This window comes from Mauremys reevesii, linkage group 4, assembly GCF_016161935.1.
Source record: "Mauremys reevesii isolate NIE-2019 linkage group 4, ASM1616193v1, whole genome shotgun sequence".
Taxonomy (NCBI): Eukaryota; Metazoa; Chordata; order Testudines; family Geoemydidae; genus Mauremys; species Mauremys reevesii.
The window spans coordinates 100,857,209-100,873,998 of record NC_052626.1 but is presented as its reverse complement, the minus strand read 5'-3'; the positions used below and the strand labels follow the sequence as shown (position 1 = coordinate 100,873,998).

Sequence of the window (16,790 nt, the reverse complement as noted above, 5' to 3'; positions counted from 1 at the left end):
TGGATAGTGACCGATCAGTAGAAGTCTGGAGTAGCCAGCTTCCACTGTGCAATCGCCACATGCTTCTCCAGCGACAGGGCAGCTCTCAGTTTCGTGTCCTTGTGCCGCAGGGCTGGGGCAAGCTCATCACGCAGTCCCATAAATGTGGCTTTCCTCATGCAAAAGTTCTGCAGCCATTGCTCGTCCTCCCATACGTGCATCATGATGTGATCCCACCACTCAGTGCTTGTTTCCCGAGCTCAGAAGTGGCGTACCACTGTGGTCAGCACCTCGGTGAATGCCACAAGCAATATCGTGTTGTAGCTACGTTACATGGCAAGATCAATGTCACACTCCTCTTGCCTTTGTAGTTTAAGGAATAATTCCACTGCCACTCATGACATGTCAGAGCAAGTAGCATACTGGTCAGCAGTTCGGGATCCATTCCTGCAGCCTGAAACAGGCAGGGCATGCAGTACACAAACAGTTGAAAGATGGCGCCAAATGGGGACGGAAATGCAATGCATCACGGGGCATTGGGACTGGACCCAGCATGCCCCGTGACCCCCCTCTGCCTTCCCACAAGTCTTAGCAGCAAAAGAGAAAGAAGTACTCTGTGGGATAGCTGCCCAGAGTGCACTACTCCAAATAGCACTGCAAGTGTGAACATGCTATTGCACAGGCAACTGTTAGTGTGAACACACAACAGCGGTTTTCCTTCTGTGCTGTCTGAGCAGCGCTGTAACTGCCAGCGCTGTAATTTTGCCAATGTAGACATGCCCTTTATGTTCTGGTTACAGACATTCTGATTTCCCTTATTCCACTTTTTCCACTGAAGAGAGAGAGATCTGTTATCCCATATGTGGTAATGGTTTTAAAACCCCCAATGTTTCTAGGGTCATGAAGAATTAAAATCTATATGTAGGGAGTAAAATAAAATAATCTCTCCTGTATCTCAAGACAGTTAAACTCTCAATTTTGTAATTAAACAGTCATTTTAGCTCTTGTTCAGAGGGCAAATGTTTAACAGCAGGGAAAATTGTAAAATGGTAATATTGGTATTTCAGCAAACACTAATACTTTACTTTTCTTGTTTTAGGATCTTCAGCACCCCAATGAATTTATCCGGGGCTCTACTCTTCGTTTTCTTTGCAAGCTGAAAGAAGCAGAATTACTGGAACCTTTGATGCCAGCTATTCGTGCGTGTTTGGAACATCGTCACAGCTATGTGCGCAGAAATGCAGTCCTGGCAATCTACACAATTTACAGGTAAAAATTGTGAATTATTTAAACCTTTGTATCCCAGAGGCCCAGGCTAATGTCAGTGGATTTCACCTGGGAAGTCCCGATAGAAAAGGAGTCTAATATGAGATTCATTTGAATTTTATTTTAGATCCTGCTTAATTCAGTAGACTTAGAATATATAGTACCTTTTACCATTACAGCTTTCTCAAATATAACTAAGGCCTGATCCTGCAAGCCACTTTGAGTGGGCAAACCTCTGCACCTGCCCAGAGCGCCAAAATTGTTAGGAATGAAGATTGTACAGCTGCTGTGAATACATTGAAAGTTGTCCCACTTTCTGCTAATTTAATTTAATTTTTTAATCAAGTAGCACAACATTATGATTTAGTTATATATGCAGAAGCAGTAATGTGAAAATTGTTCTCAAAGGAAAACTGTATTTGTGTGATTGAATAATACAAATAAACTAAAATTAAAACAAAACCATTGAAGGGCGGTGGGCTTAGTTACCAGAGTAACAAGCAATAATTCAGTAAATATGAACGTGTATATTTCTTGCATCCATTCACTTTTTAACATAAGTGTACAAAGGTTTTTGGACAAAAAATGAAGATCTTATCTATTAACACTTCATTTTAAACATTTATGTAGAATACATGCAGTTAAGTATTTAGCTGTATCATTCTGTTTACCTTTATTACATTTTTTTTCCAACATATTTTTTTTAAAAGAAACTTTGAACATCTTATACCTGATGCTCCCGAATTGATCCATGATTTCCTGGTGAATGAGAAAGATGCAAGCTGCAAAAGAAATGCATTTATGATGCTAATTCATGCAGATCAGGTAAAATTGGTTGTCCTAATTCTCTGATGGTTTTGAGATTTTCCTTAAAATTATTTTTGAACACCTAGTTAATGACTGACTAACCCGTTGTTTGATTTGTTGGTGGTGTAAATTATCAATAAAATAAAATAAGTGCAATTTAGTTAGTTCTATGAAAATTATAAACTAGAACTGAAATATTTTTAAAGGTTTAATTAAGTAATAAAAAATACACGGTACAGAAATTTGAGATGGGAAAGCTCTCAGGTCATGCAAAAGAATACATTTTTGAGAGGTACCATATGCTTAGTTTCCCTGGTTATACCTTGGCTGTTTAACTTGGGGCAGAGGTAGCTGAATGTTCTGTTTTGACTGAAGATAGGTTCCTGTATATCAAAATATGAGTTTACACTGGCTTCCAACATTATTTTTGGAGGAACAGCTTAATAAGTAAAATGTTTGTTTCCCTGGCTTCTGCAGTTCTGTCCATCTCTGTTGCTGGGGATTTTCAGGGTTTTTAAGCGTGTGAAAACTCTAAACGTAGAGCTAATGGAGATATTTGTAAACAATTGGTTATGGCAGATGTTTTAATACAACAAATATGCCTCCCTGCCTCCCTCATGTAAAGACTATTCATAGATTTGTGAAGTATTTGGAAATGAAGAAGAATAATAAAGCTAAGTGAGGCCTTTACACCTCTCTGTTTTCAAACAGTGCCATCCCCTTATGTGGAAGGGAGATACACTGGCACTGAGAGGCATAATCATCTTTAGCCATGTGAAGATTTGCCACATTACTTACCATTTTGTAACTTATATTAGCTATTTATTTCTCAAATGACATCTCCAGTCTTGGCTCAGAAACCTTTTCCCTCATTGGCTCAAAAATTGAAATATTGGTTATGCAGCAATTTTTTGGTGATTTTGACCTATTTGCCTGGTTGGTGGCAACAAATAAGAAAATAATTGTGTGATGATAATGCTCTTTAGGGCCTAAATGAATTCATTATTTTGTAATTTTGTATATTGTTTTATGCGCTGTTCTAAAAGTGTTAAGTTGAATGTAGCAGAAGGAATAATCTGTGCTTTTAATTTTTATATTGTGATCACTTTAAAATTTGTATTAAAATATAACACTTAAAAACAAACCAGATTACTTGTATTTTATTTCCGTAGGATCGAGCTTTGGATTATCTGAGTACCTGCATTGACCAAGTCCAGACATTTGGTGACATTCTTCAGCTGGTTATCGTTGAACTAATTTACAAGGTATGGGGAAATGACTACAGTCATTTAAATAAATGTGCATTCTTACTCTATATTGAAAAAATACAGTTCAGAAAGGTTGGCTGGATAAGTGAGATGTTTCATAACTAGAAATCTAGTCTTAAGTGAGCAGCTAGTCCATTTGGAAATGATGATTCTTCTTCGAGTGCTGTCCCTGTGGGTGCTCCACTCTAGGTGACGGTGCGTCCCGGCGCTGTCGATCGGAGATTTTCGGTAGCAGTGCCTGGTTGGGGCGCATGCACCCAGATGGTATCTCCCGTCTAGTTGGAATCTTCCTGAGTGCGTGCGCCCCACACCCTCCTCAGTTCCTTCTCAACCGTCCTCGGCTGAAGACGGGACTCGGAGCAGTGCTGCCTTCTCTTCCCTGATCTCTGTAGGAAACATAGAAATAATTATTAATTACTTCCCAGTTGTTTCCCTTCCTTTAGTATAGTTACATAGTTAGTTACTTAGTTTAAAAAAAAAAAAAAAACCCTCAGGCTTGTCTCCCATTGAGACACTTTCCTCGCCCATCTCCAATTCACAATGCCAGGAGCTTCGGGTTTCAAAAGATGCATCTCCTGTCAGGACTCCATGCCACAGTCAGATGGTCACTCCCAGTGTGTGAAGTGCCTCGGGGACACCCACATCCCCGCAAAGTGCCAACACTGTGCGAGCCTCAAATCAAGAGCTCGTCGTGACAGGGATCTGCGCCTCAAGATCATCATGATGGAGAAATCCCTGCAGCCACTGTCGGAGACGGGAAAAGTGGAACCCGCTCCCACACGCTCCCCAGCCAGATCAGAACCGGTGGGGAGCGTCGCTTCACCCTCCCTGGAGCGGAGGCACGAAGTGCAGAAGTCTCACAAACGAGACTCTAACAAGGGTAAGGGGTCTCCGGCGAGATCCCTACCCCCTGTGCTGACAGCAGGAAAGACAGCTGCCTCAGCCTCTTCGAATGCCTCAGCTACTGCTCTGACAGAGCTGAAAGGCAGGGACCAGACTTCCCGCGCTGGGAAGGCACTTACCCGTTCGGTCCCCTCGGCGCCGCAAACGGCTGCGGCACGGACACCTCGCTCCTCTGCGGCACCCAGGCACGCTGCAACACCGGCACCACGTGCCTCGGCACCAGCAACAGCAGCGGGCATTCGGCACCGACACCAAGAACAGCCGCGCTGCTTTCAGCCTGGTCAATTTCAGCGCTGAAAGCAGCCGCGATCCCGCCAGCGCGCTCTGCCTCAGCGACAAAAATAGCTGCGGTGCCGACAGCTCGATCAGCCTCGGCACCGAGAACAGGGTCTGCACCCAGCCACTCTGCTACCCGTGCACTAGCAGCAGACCCCCTGCAGGGGGCGTCCAAGCACAATACAACAGGAGACTCTCTGTCACTCTTGCCTAGTAAACAGCTACAGCAGAGAGTAGACTTAGCTCAGCCTAGAGGGCAGGAAGGACAGCTGCTCACTCAAAGTGACCTTTTAGTGCCACCTGAGCCTCACTCTCCACTCCTGGAAGCAGAGGACTCCTTGCTTGACCTGCCACTTTCTCCACCTGAAATGGCTTTCACCGACAGTGACCTTGAACTGCAACAGCAGGCAGAGTTCTCCCCTCCTGCTTCTCCTCCACAGGCACCTTTACCACCTCAGGTCACGGCTCAAGTTCAGCAGCCTCAGTTTCCCTATGCTGCCCCTCCGTGGGTGATGCCTGGGTTCTCCTACCCCATGCCTTGGCCGCAGTGGTACCGTGGCAGAATCCTCCTATCAATCACCTTCCTTCGGTACCTCAGTCTCCTGCTCCATCCACTTCCAGGGTGCCTGAACCCCCTCCTGAACTGGGGAGCTATGCACCATATCCTGATTCGCCTAATCCTAACTCTCCATCAGCCGCAGATGAAGCCAGCCTCCCTCCACCTCCACAGATCGTGGACGACTGCAAACAGTTCCAAGAACTTTTTCGGAGGGTTGCGATCAGCCAGGATATTCCCTTAGAAGAGGTTCAGGAGAAGCAACACAAACTCCTTAAAATCCTTCAACCGTCTGCACCCTCGAAAATCGCGCTCCCTATAAATGAAGCACTCATGGAGCCAGCTGACACACTCTGGCAAACCCCAGCTTCTCTGGTACCAACTTGCAAGAAGGCTGAGCGTAAATATTACGTTCCTGCAAAGGACGCAGACTTCCTATTCTCTCATCCACCACCGAACTCCCTTGTCATCGATGCAGTGACACAGAGGACCAAACATTCACAATATCGACCCACCCCTCAGGACAAAGACCTTAGACGCCTTGATGTCCTGGGACGCAAGGTTTATACATCCTCTACACTACTGTTCAGGATTGCTGACTACTCTGCCCTCCTCGCCAGTTATGATTTCGATAATTACAATAAGCTTTTCGAATTTGCCTCCTTGTAATAGTCCGAGGTAGGGGCCGTGCAGTCTCAGGGGCCGTCGGGAGCCAGGCCGCCTCACTACACGGTCCCAATCAGTCTCCGGGTTCTGAAGGTTTTGGGGTTCTGCCCCTCAAGCAGGGGCGGAACAGAAGGCACACGGTTAATGCAAAGAGTCCCAGCCCTCAGTCAGGGCGGGACAGCAGACACTAAGTCTAGGCTCAGACCCTTTCCGCAGGCTGAGCACCCACAAAGTCAATAAGCCACGGCCCTCGTTCAGGGCGGGCCAGCGAACCAGTTCTAAGCTCCGGTCCTGGCAGCCGGAGCTGAGCAGTTACAAAGTCAGTAAGCCCCAAGTCCTAGGTCAGGGCGGGGCAGCACACAAGAATCCAGGGAGCTCAGATCCCACTGCAGGGCTGAGCAGCAGTCTAAGTCTGTAAAGCCCAAGCCCTAGCTCAGGGCGGGGCAGCAACACAGCAGTTCTAGCTCAGACCCTCAGGCAGGGGCTGAGCACACAAAGTCACTAGTTTAAGCCCAAGCCCTCAGTCAGGGCGGGGCAGCAACACAGCAGTTCTAGCTCAGACCCTCAGGCAGGGGCTGAGCACACAAAGTCTGTAAAGTCCAAGCCCTAGCTCAGGGCGGGGTAGCAACACAGCAGTTCTAGCTCAGACCCTCAGGCAGGGGCTGAGCAGTACTAATAGTTCAGGGCTCAGGTCCTTAAAGCAAGAGCTGAGCAGAAACCAAGTCCAGAAGCCCAAGCCCTCGATCAGGGCGGGGCACCAAACACAGCAGTCTAGGCTCAGCTCCTCACAGCAGGGGCTGAGCAACAATAAGAGTTCAGGGCGCAGGTCCTTGCATCAGGAGCTGAGCCACAATAGGCAGTAAGCCCCAGCCCGAGGTCAGGGTGGGGCAACGAACAATAGTCCCAGGGGCTCAGGTCCTTGTCCCAGGAGCTGAGCCACAAGAGTCAGTAAGCCCCAGCCCTAGGTCAGGGTGGGGCAACGAACAGTAGTTCAAGGCTCAGGTCCTTGTAGCAGGAGCTGAGCAACAATAGGTAAGTGCAGGCTTCTCTGCCTGACCGCTGGTAGGAGGGGGAGTCTGCCACCCGTGAGTGGGGTGGCAGGGGGGATACAGGCCCACCCACTCCACTGTGTCCCAGCCCGGGGCCCTAACAGCGGCGTGGATCCGCTGCAGTCAGTGGGGATCCTGGCCGCAACACACTGACATGGGCACGTCAGTGCCCTCAGCCGGACAGGGGTCGGCTACCCCAGGCTACACTCCATCTCCCCCTCCATGGGTACCTGCTCCTCGCTGGGCTCTGCAGCGGGGTCCCACACCATGGGCTCCTCGTCGTGCTGAGGGCTCTCTAGGTCGGGCTGCTCCTCTGGACTCGGGTCACGGGAACGCTCGGGCAGCTCCTCGGGGTACCGGGCTCGGGGCAGGCTCGGCCAGTCCACCTCGGGGTACCTGGCTCGAGGGAGGCTTGGTCCGTCCGCGTCAGGGTACCTGGCTCGAGGGAGGCTTGGTCCGTCCGCGTCAGGGTACCTGGCTCGAGGGAGGCTTGGTCCGTCCGCGTCAGGGTACCTGGCTCGAGGGAGGCTCGGCCAGTCAGGAGCCTGAACAGGAGCGTCCGTCCTCTCCGGCCGCTGGGCTCCAACTGAGGGTTGAGGCCGGGCTTTTATACTTCCTGTCCCGCCCCTTGACTTCCGGGGGGCGGGAACAGGTGGCGGTGGCTCCGCCCACTGAGGTGGCTGGTCTGGTTCCTCTCTCTCAGGGGCCGTCGGGAGCCAGGCCGCCTCACTACACTCCTACATACCAGAGGACAGAAGAGCAAACTTCAAATCAATCCTGTCTGAGGGACAATTAATCTCCAGAACAGCCCTACAGGCGTCTTTAGACACGGCGGACACAGCAGCCTGTACTACCGCAACTGCTGTGGTTATGCGCAGAACCTCATGGCTCTCTGCATCCGGCATTCCTAAAGAACTCCAGACTAAAGTGGAGGATCTCCCATTTGACAAGGACAAACTTTTCTCCCAAAAAAACTGACGAACTCCTCCATACCATGAAGGATTCCAGAGCGACACTGCGCACCCTGGGCATTCAACCATCTCTTCCCAAGAGACAGCGATACCAACCCTACCAAAGAACACGTCAGTATTATCGCCCTCAATCCAGACCGTACGACACAACTCGGAATCGTAATAGACCTCCCAAACGCAGACAAAATCAAAACCAAGCCACCACCTTCCGTCCACAGGGCAATAAACAACAGTTTTGAAGCTTTGGTCAAGGGTCTGCACGACCACCCCTTGATTCCACCACTTACTTTCCCATTTGGCCACCGCCTCCAGTATTTCCAACATGCCTGGCAGCGGATCACACAGGACCGCTGGGTCCTCGAAATAGTTCAGACCGGTTACTCCATTCCTTTTATTTCCTACCCTCCTACCCATCCCCCTTCCCCGTCCCTCTTCAGGGACCCCTCCCACGAGCAGTTACTTCGCACAGAAGTGGCTCACCTTCTGCAATTAGGCGCAGTGGAGCCTGTGCCTCTGCAACACCAGGGGACAGGTTTCTACTCCCATTACTTTCTAACACAGAAAAAGACCGGGGGATGGAGGCCTATATTAGACCTACGCCGACTGAACAAATTCGTGAGGACACAAAGATTCAAGATGGTCACACTGGGCACAATAATACCCGCATTGGATCATGGGGACTGGTTCACAGCCCTCGACCTACAAGACGCTTACTTCCACATATCAATTCATCCAGCTCACAGACGCTTCCTACGATTCACAATCGGTCACGATCACTTCCAATACCGAGTTCTTCCTTTCGGACTCTCCACGGCTCCAAGAGTTTTTTCCAAGACCTTAGCCGTCGTTGTGGCTCACCTCCGCAAACACGGAGTCACACTTTTCCCCTGTCTAGACGATTGCCTCATCAAGGGCGACTCCCGTGGCGACACACTTCAAGCCACACATCTCACCATCTCCCTCTTTCACAGCCTAGGTCTCCAAATAAACACCCAAAAATCCACCCTGATACCCACGCAACAGATAGAGTTCATTGGAGCTCATCTCGACTCAACCCAGAGCAGGGCCTCGCTCCCATACAACAGATTCCTCACTATCACACAGCTCATACGCACACTCTCTACTCGTCCCAGGACACAAGCAAGAATCTGCCTACAGCTCCTTGGTCACATGGCAGCTACCACCTTCGTGGTTCAGCATGCCAGGCTACATATGAGATGCCTCCAGGGCTGGCTCAACTCCAATTTCAAACCCAGCAGACATCCCTTAGGGATGCTGCTAACTCCTCCTCCCAATGTTATAACTTCCCTACAATGGTGGACAAGTCCAGAAAACCTCTGTGCAGGGGTTCCCTTCCAGCAACGATCCCCAATGCTCATGCTCACCACGGATGCTTCCCTGATAGGTTGGGGAGCGCATCTAGGAGAACACAAAGCACAAGGTCGATGGTCTCCATCAGAGACGCATCTACATATAAATCTCCTAGAACTCAGAGCAGTGAGGAAAGCATGCCTTCACTTTCTTCCCCTTATAAAGAACAGATATCTGCGAGTTTTAACAGACAACATAGCATGTATGTATTACATAAACAGACAGGGGGGTGCCAGATCACATTCCCTCTGCATGGAAGCCATTCGACTCTGGAATTGGTGCATACAACATCGAATACAGATCATCGATTCCTATCTACCAGGCTGCCACAACACTACTGCCGATGCACTCAGCAGGCACTTCTCCACAGAACACGAGTGGGAACTGCATCCCACAGTACTCCAATACCTTTTCTCCCACTGGGGCACTCCATCAATAGATCTCTTCGCCACGACCCGAAATCGAAAATGCCCCCTATTTTGCTCCAGGGCGGGACTCGGGACTGCATCCCTAGGGGATGCATTCCTCATTTCATGGAACAGTTACCTCCTGTACGCCTTCCCGCCTATCCCTCTACTACACAGGGTTATTCGGAAGATCGCGGACGACCAGGCCCAGGTCATTCTTATTGCCCTGGCTTGGCCAAGACAGACGTGGTACCCTTACCTTCTCCGCATGTCCTCCCATCACCCATGGGCTCTCCCCAACAGGCCAGACCTCCTTTACCAGGACAACGGGCGGGTCCTTCATCCCCAACTCCAGAAGCTCCACCTCACGGCCTGGTTCCTTCATGGTTCCAAACCCATGAACTAGCTTGTTCCGAGCAAGTCCTACATGTCCTCCTGCACAGTAGGAGAGACTCCACCCACAAAACCTACCTTCAGAAGTGGAAGCGCTTCGCTCTTTGGTGCTCTCATAAACATTTAGCACCCAACAATGTGACCCTTCCTAACATTCTAGATTACCTCCTCGAACTAAAACAGGACGGACTTTCGCTTAGCTCCATCAAAGTGCACCTGGCGGCGCTTACCACCTTCCACGAACTATTGGATGGGTACTCACTCTTTACACACCCCACCATTAAACGCTTTCTCTCTGGCCTGCAAAATCTCTACCCTGAAATTCACACAACAGTGGCTACATGGAATCTTAACCTCATTCTTCATGCTCTCATGAAACCTCCATTTGAGCCCTTGGCTACCTCCTCTGATCTCCATATGTCCATGAAGGTGGCTTTCCTAGTTGCCATAACATCAGCAAGGAGAGTTGGAGAAATAAGTGCCTTGATGGCCCACCCTCCATACACAATCTTATCCAAAGATAAAGTCATTTGAGACCGCATCCTCAATTTCTTCCTAAGGTGGTATCGACCTTCCACCTCAACCAACCTATATATTTACCAACTTTCTACCCCAAACCTCACAAAACGCCACAGGACGCAACCCTGCATACTCTCGACGTCAGGCGAGCAATTGCCTTTTATTTAGACAGGACTAAACCATTTCGCAAGTCTCCACGACTCTTTCTTTCAATTGCCGAAAGATCAAAAGGCACGGCTATTTCTAAACAACGCCTATCCAAGTGGATCTCTGACTGCATCAGATCCTGTTACCGTGCGAAGAATCTTCAACCGCCTGAAGGCGTTAGAACTCATTCCACTAGAGCCATGTCGGCATCCATTGCCTTCCTACACAACGTTCCCATTCCCAATATCTGCAAAGCAGCTACATGGTCATCTGAACACACGTTTGCAAAACACTATGCTTTAACGCAAGACACCACGGCAGACACACTAGTAGGTCATACAGTACTATCTTCAGTACTCCCTGCCGTATCTCCAAAGTCCCACCAACCGTAGTGGGTACTGCTACACATTCACCTAGAATGTGTAGCACTCGAAGAAGAAGAGAAAGTTACTCACCTTGCAGTAACTGAGGTTCTTCGAGATGTGTGTCCCTGTGGGTGCTCCACTCCCCACCCTCCTCCCCTCTACTTTGGAGTACTGAGATGACTCTCCACGGTAGAGAAGGAACTGAGGAGGGTGTGGGGCGCACACACTCAGGAAGATTCCAACTAGACGGGAGATACCATCTGGGTGCATGCGCCCCAACCAGGCACTGCTACCGAAAATCTCCGATCGACAGCGCCGGGACGCACCGTCACCTAGAGTGGAGCACCCACAGGGACACACATCTCGAAGAACCTCAGTTACTGCAAGGTGAGTAACTTTCTCCTCATTGTTTAGCTGAACTGGATATAATTTCTCTTGAAAGCAATGGACTGGTCAAGCTTAGAAGGTGCAAGCTAATGCAATGAAATTTGCACACATCTGATTTGCTTTAACCTGGTCTGGGAATAAGTATTTTTTGTTTTCTGTGTTTCTCCCTCTTATGGAGTACTCCATAAGATTAGCTAGTGCAGGGCATTCTTTACATGTTGAGATCTTAAGAGGTGTATAATACTCTCTCGCTTCATATTGCCTGGTTCCTATCAGCCTAGACTGAGCGGCTCTTATTCTCAAACAAAGTCATTCCTGCTTTTCACTGCCTCCTGCAGCGAGGTAATTAAGGAGATAAACTAGGGTTCTTGTATTTTTACAATAGCTTTTTATTTTTCTTCAGTATGCTTTCCATCTATTGTTGTTTTTTTCATCTAGGTCTGCCATGCTAATCCATCAGAAAGAGCTCGATTTATACGCTGTATTTACAACTTATTGCAGTCATCTAGTCCTGCAGTAAAATATGAAGCAGCAGGAACACTAGTTACACTCTCCAGTGCACCAACAGCAATCAAGGTATTGCAGTGATTTATGATGTTTAAGAATGCTTTAATAACTTGTCTGCATTACACTGGGTTAGCATATATTACAATTTAACATGTGTAATGTCTGAAAGATTGACGTTCTTTGTCACATGACTGTTTTGACACTAGACAAATGACTCAACCATCTTGTGAATATCTCCCTTTTCAGTGGTTAGCTAACGTGAGCCTCTGGATGTTTGTCATTGGCCAGTAGGAAATGAATTTGTGGTCTCTATCCAGTTGCCAGTGGACAGATGTAAACATTACACAAACCACCTCCACAGTTGATACTACCTTGAAGTCGTCTTGGCGCTCTGAGCAATGAAGCCAAATACTGAATAGTTACAGACTAAGGCCTGTTCTACACTGCTGAAGTCGACATACTTAGGTCCACTTACCGCAGTGTCTTAAGTATGGGTTACCCATTTGAGTAAAGCTTGCAAGATTGGCCCCTTAATGTGCAGCTGGGCTTATATTTTGTTTGTTGATCTTTTTGGAAGAGGGAACCATAAAAACAGACCCTATCTTTAGCCTGTAAAATTCGTAGTTTGAGTATAAATCATGTTATATGGGCTGGTGAGATTACCTTTGTGAGCTGTAAGAACAAAGCTAATTTAGATGAGCTTCAATCTCACCATTGCCTTCGCAACTTTCTGCAGTTGGGTGCTAGTAAGAAAAAAAAAAAAAATTCTGGGTATTTCTGGCCAGCGTCTCTGCTCAATAGGTAAAACTGCCTTGTAGCATAGAAAAGGCTACCAGTAATGCATCATCAAGTAAGCCCGAAATTGAAAAATGGTTCCAGCAATGAATTCCTAGAAACCTGTTCAGCTGCCTAGTTTATCTTACATATTATTAAAATAACCCCTCATACGTTTCTAGAGTGTGTTTCTTCATTGGATTTCCCCCAGGAATTGGTGTTTCCTAGGAATAGTTCTTATCTTTCCCACAGTTTCTAAAAAAATTTGAAAAAATGCTTTCACTCTTTATTATTATTATTTAGGCAGCGGCTCAGTGTTACATTGACTTAATTATTAAAGAGAGTGATAACAATGTGAAACTGATTGTGTTGGATCGCTTGATTGAACTGAAAGACCATCCTGCTCATGAACGAGTATTACAAGTAAGTACCCTACTGTTGTTGTTTTTTTTGTTTGCCCTGGGAAAATCTATTTTAGATTTTACTTTAACTAAAATAAAAATAAAATTCTGTCATTATGGTAAGAAAAAAAAATGTACTTTTGACATTTAAAATAATCGGCGTGTTTATAAAATGCTGCTGGACAGTATTTTATGTTTAGGTCTAGTTTTATTTGATAGCATCAGAACTAGCAGCGATAAACAGGACCGGCTCCAGGCACCAGCGCAGGAAGCAGGTGCTTGGGGCGGCCAATGGAAAGTCCCTCTCGGAGGGAAGGACCGGCCGCCGAAGAATGAAATGGTGCAGTAGAGCTGCCGCCGAAGTGCCGCCTATCACGGCTTTATCTTTTTTTCCCTTTTTTTTTTTTTTTCCCTTCGCCACGTGGGGCAGCAAAAAAACTGGAGCCGGCCCTGGCGATAAAGGGTGACTTTTTTGGAAAACTTCAATGATTTAGTTTGTTTGAAAAATGCTACATAAAATTACAGTGTTTTAGACAAATATTTTGAATTTCCTTAATGAACAGCCAGGGTTCAAATACTAATCTCAGAACAGGAAAAAAAGATGATAAATCTTAATTGAGACTAAGAATCATTTTATCATTATACTTTTCTGTCAATATGCTATACACAACTTACATGTTTTTTGAACGATCTCTTCAGTAATTCTGTACTGTAGCTTTGGAATTTGTATATTTGCACAAAAAAGAAAGAAGACTTAATTAAAGCAAGAAAATTATTTTTTTGTCTGACTAAATGTTGGTTTTGTCACTTAATTTAAGTGCGTTTATTGATTTCAGGATCTGGTTATGGACATACTGAGAGTGCTGAGTACTCCAGATTTAGAAGTGCGCAAGAAAACCCTTCAGTTAGCTCTGGATCTTGTGTCTTCCAGAAATGTAGAAGAGGTAAATATGTATTTTTTTGTGCTTTAGTTTTAGCTTGTTCTTCAGTAAAGCATGTGGTTCAGTTGAAACTTATTTGATGTGTTTTATAGCTGGTGATTGTTTTGAAGAAAGAAGTAATTAAAACAAACAATGTGACAGAACATGAAGATACTGACAAATACAGGCAGTTGCTTGTTCGGACACTGCATTCCTGTAGCGTTCGGTTTCCAGATATGGCTGCAAATGTTATTCCTGTGGTATGCAAATATTTAATTATATTTACAGTAAATGTGTTTTAACTGATCTCCAAGATCCTTGCTACTTTCTCCAAGAAAATAACTGAAGCTTAGATCTTACCTTTTAATATCTTCTTTGTAAAGGTGTTATTGTAAATTATACTACTATTCCCCTAAAAAGTTTAGGGCGGCTTTGTCATTTGCCGGTTACCCATCTTCTATAAGTTTTTTATTTTTTTTATATATATATATATATATATAATTACTGTTCTTGATGAGCACGAACTGGAAAATTGTTTTTTTTTGTTTGTTTTTTGTTTTTTTTAATCAGTGCACACTAACCCATGCAAATAGAAAAAATGTTTCAAGGTGCTTATGGAATGCGCAAGTTTTGGTTGAATAAAGTATGAAGGCATGAATTCTTTGATCTCTAGGGAACGAATATAAAAGATACATAGTTTGTTCTCTTTATTCTTCTGAATTAGTAGAGAGAGCTTTGGGGTAGCTCAACTTAAATCAGTTTGGCATCAGTTTGCAAATGACGGGCAAAATACTATATTCACTTTTGTTTCTTGTCCTTGTTCCTTCTGTTGCTATTCAGCACTTGGTGCTGTAATAGTTCTTGTAAAGGTTGTGACCGTTTAAAGTTATGTAACTCTGCTGTTTGAGCTCGTGTTCACTCTTGTTTGTCCTAGTTGATGGAGTTCCTAAGTGATAATAATGAAGCTGCAGCTGCTGATGTCTTGGAATTTGTGCGTGAAGCAATTCAGCGGTTTGATAATCTCAGACTACTTATTGTTGAGAAGATGCTGGAAGTCTTTCATGCCATTAAAACTGTCAAGTAGGTTTAAAATATTTTTAAAGAATACACTGCACATTAACTAAATTTAAGAATTCTCATGCACCTTGAAACTGTTTGAAAGGGGAAATTAGATGAGAGAATTTTATTTTGAGCAAACTTCAGACTACAGACATTCCCTACTTAAAATGAATTTATATTTGCCAGGAAATTTATTTCTGGGGAATTTCTTTCCCTCCAAATTTGTGTGAAAAACATAATAAATTAATATCGCATTGAGTGAGGTACATTGACTTAATAAATCTCATTTTTATGATGCAATTGTGAGTTGTTTGCTTTACATTTGCTAGACAGCAGCATTGATGATGAAGGCTAAATCTAAAATGTTGTAATCGTTAAAATAACCTAGTGTTGCCAAGGGATGACCACAACATGATTTTAAATGCATTTGATTTGAAGGAAACTAGAAATTGCTTATTGTATGTTATCGGAGAACTCACTGTAAAAGAATTCCAATCCACATAGCAGAATATGAAATAAGTGGTGGCTGCAAGGAGTCCTAGCTTCCTTTGCCTGGCACTAAAAATTTAGTATTCTGATGGACCAACAGAGCTTCAGTCATAGCAGAAGTAATCACGTTTTTTCTATGACATTATACCACTTTTATTATTGTGATACCTAGCGCACATCTGAATCATAACTTCGTTACAATCCAGATAAAATTGTAACTTCCTATTGGGCAGAAGATGGACTAAATTAAGGGGGGAGGAATAGCTCAGTGGTTTGAGCATTGGCCTACTAAACCCAGGGTTGTGAGTTCAATCCTTGAGGAGGCCACTTAGGGATCTGGGGCAAAAATTGGTCCTGCTAGTGAAGGCAGGGGACTGGACTCAATGACCTTTCAAGTTCTAGGAGATTGGTATATCTCCAATTATTACCTTTTTTATATTACCTAAATTGAACAGTTGGGGAGTGTTCATCCACAATACCTGTTTTGATTGAAATCTTCCTAGAATATATTTTTCCTTATTGACCTGATAGCGGATTTAAAATCTGACCCAATTTCAGTGTGCATGGTTTATTAGAAACATTACAACTGACCTCATAATAAAATAGCGGTTCAGCTAAACATTTGTGAAGTGTTGGAATTGAATTTACACATATTAAGATTAATGTAGCTAAGAATAAATCCTTAGCAGAAAACTCTCCTTGTATAGTTATTTTAATTTGAATATTGAGTTTATAATTATACAGTGGGATAGGATAGCAGTGCCAAAAAGCTGATTGTCTTGACCAGTCACGTTATATATTTTTTAGCTTGTGGCATACTGTAAGCACAATGTATTTTTTTTTCCTCATACTGTAACTCATAGCCCCATGAAGCTGTTCAGTGTAGCACTTCCTCATTGTGCATTAGAGCACAATGGAAGAATCATTACCAGTAGTGCTTGAAAACGTGTCTTAATTATGTTTCTTATCTCAGGATTTACAGGGGAGCTTTGTGGATCCTTGGAGAATATTGTAGCACAAAGGAAGATATACAAAGTGTAATGACAGAAGTCCGCAGATCACTGGGAGAGGTATGTGTGTATTGTCTAAAAAACTCTTTCTGCTTTCATTTCTATATTTTTATATGTAATGTGTTTTTCAAGAGAAGATTTAAAAATTGATATAAGATGCAATAGTATTTTGAACTTCAAGACTTTGCAGGCTCTGTCATGTGTAGTCTTACTCTAGAGCAATAATTATTCATGACTTCATGCATCATTTACTTCTGATAAACTAGTAAACCATCATCATCATACTCCGAGGAAGCGATA

The 16,790-nt window shown here is 45.0% G+C and overlaps 1 protein-coding gene across 2 annotated transcripts in view; it reads left to right on the top strand.

Moving 5' to 3' along the window:
• COPB1 (COPI coat complex subunit beta 1) overlaps nt 1-16,790 on the top strand; it is a 45,924-nt gene that overhangs the window by 16,209 nt on the left and 12,925 nt on the right. For both annotated transcript variants that reach the window (XM_039537205.1, XM_039537204.1), the window contains exons 4-12: nt 1,079-1,248; nt 1,956-2,070; nt 3,225-3,317; nt 11,769-11,906; nt 12,915-13,034; nt 13,849-13,956; nt 14,046-14,192; nt 14,867-15,012; nt 16,454-16,550. In XM_039537205.1, coding sequence (XP_039393139.1) covers nt 1,079-1,248; nt 1,956-2,070; nt 3,225-3,317; nt 11,769-11,906; nt 12,915-13,034; nt 13,849-13,956; nt 14,046-14,192; nt 14,867-15,012; nt 16,454-16,550 — 1,134 coding nt within the window. The remainder of the gene's footprint in view (nt 1-1,078; nt 1,249-1,955; nt 2,071-3,224; nt 3,318-11,768; nt 11,907-12,914; nt 13,035-13,848; nt 13,957-14,045; nt 14,193-14,866; nt 15,013-16,453; nt 16,551-16,790) is intronic.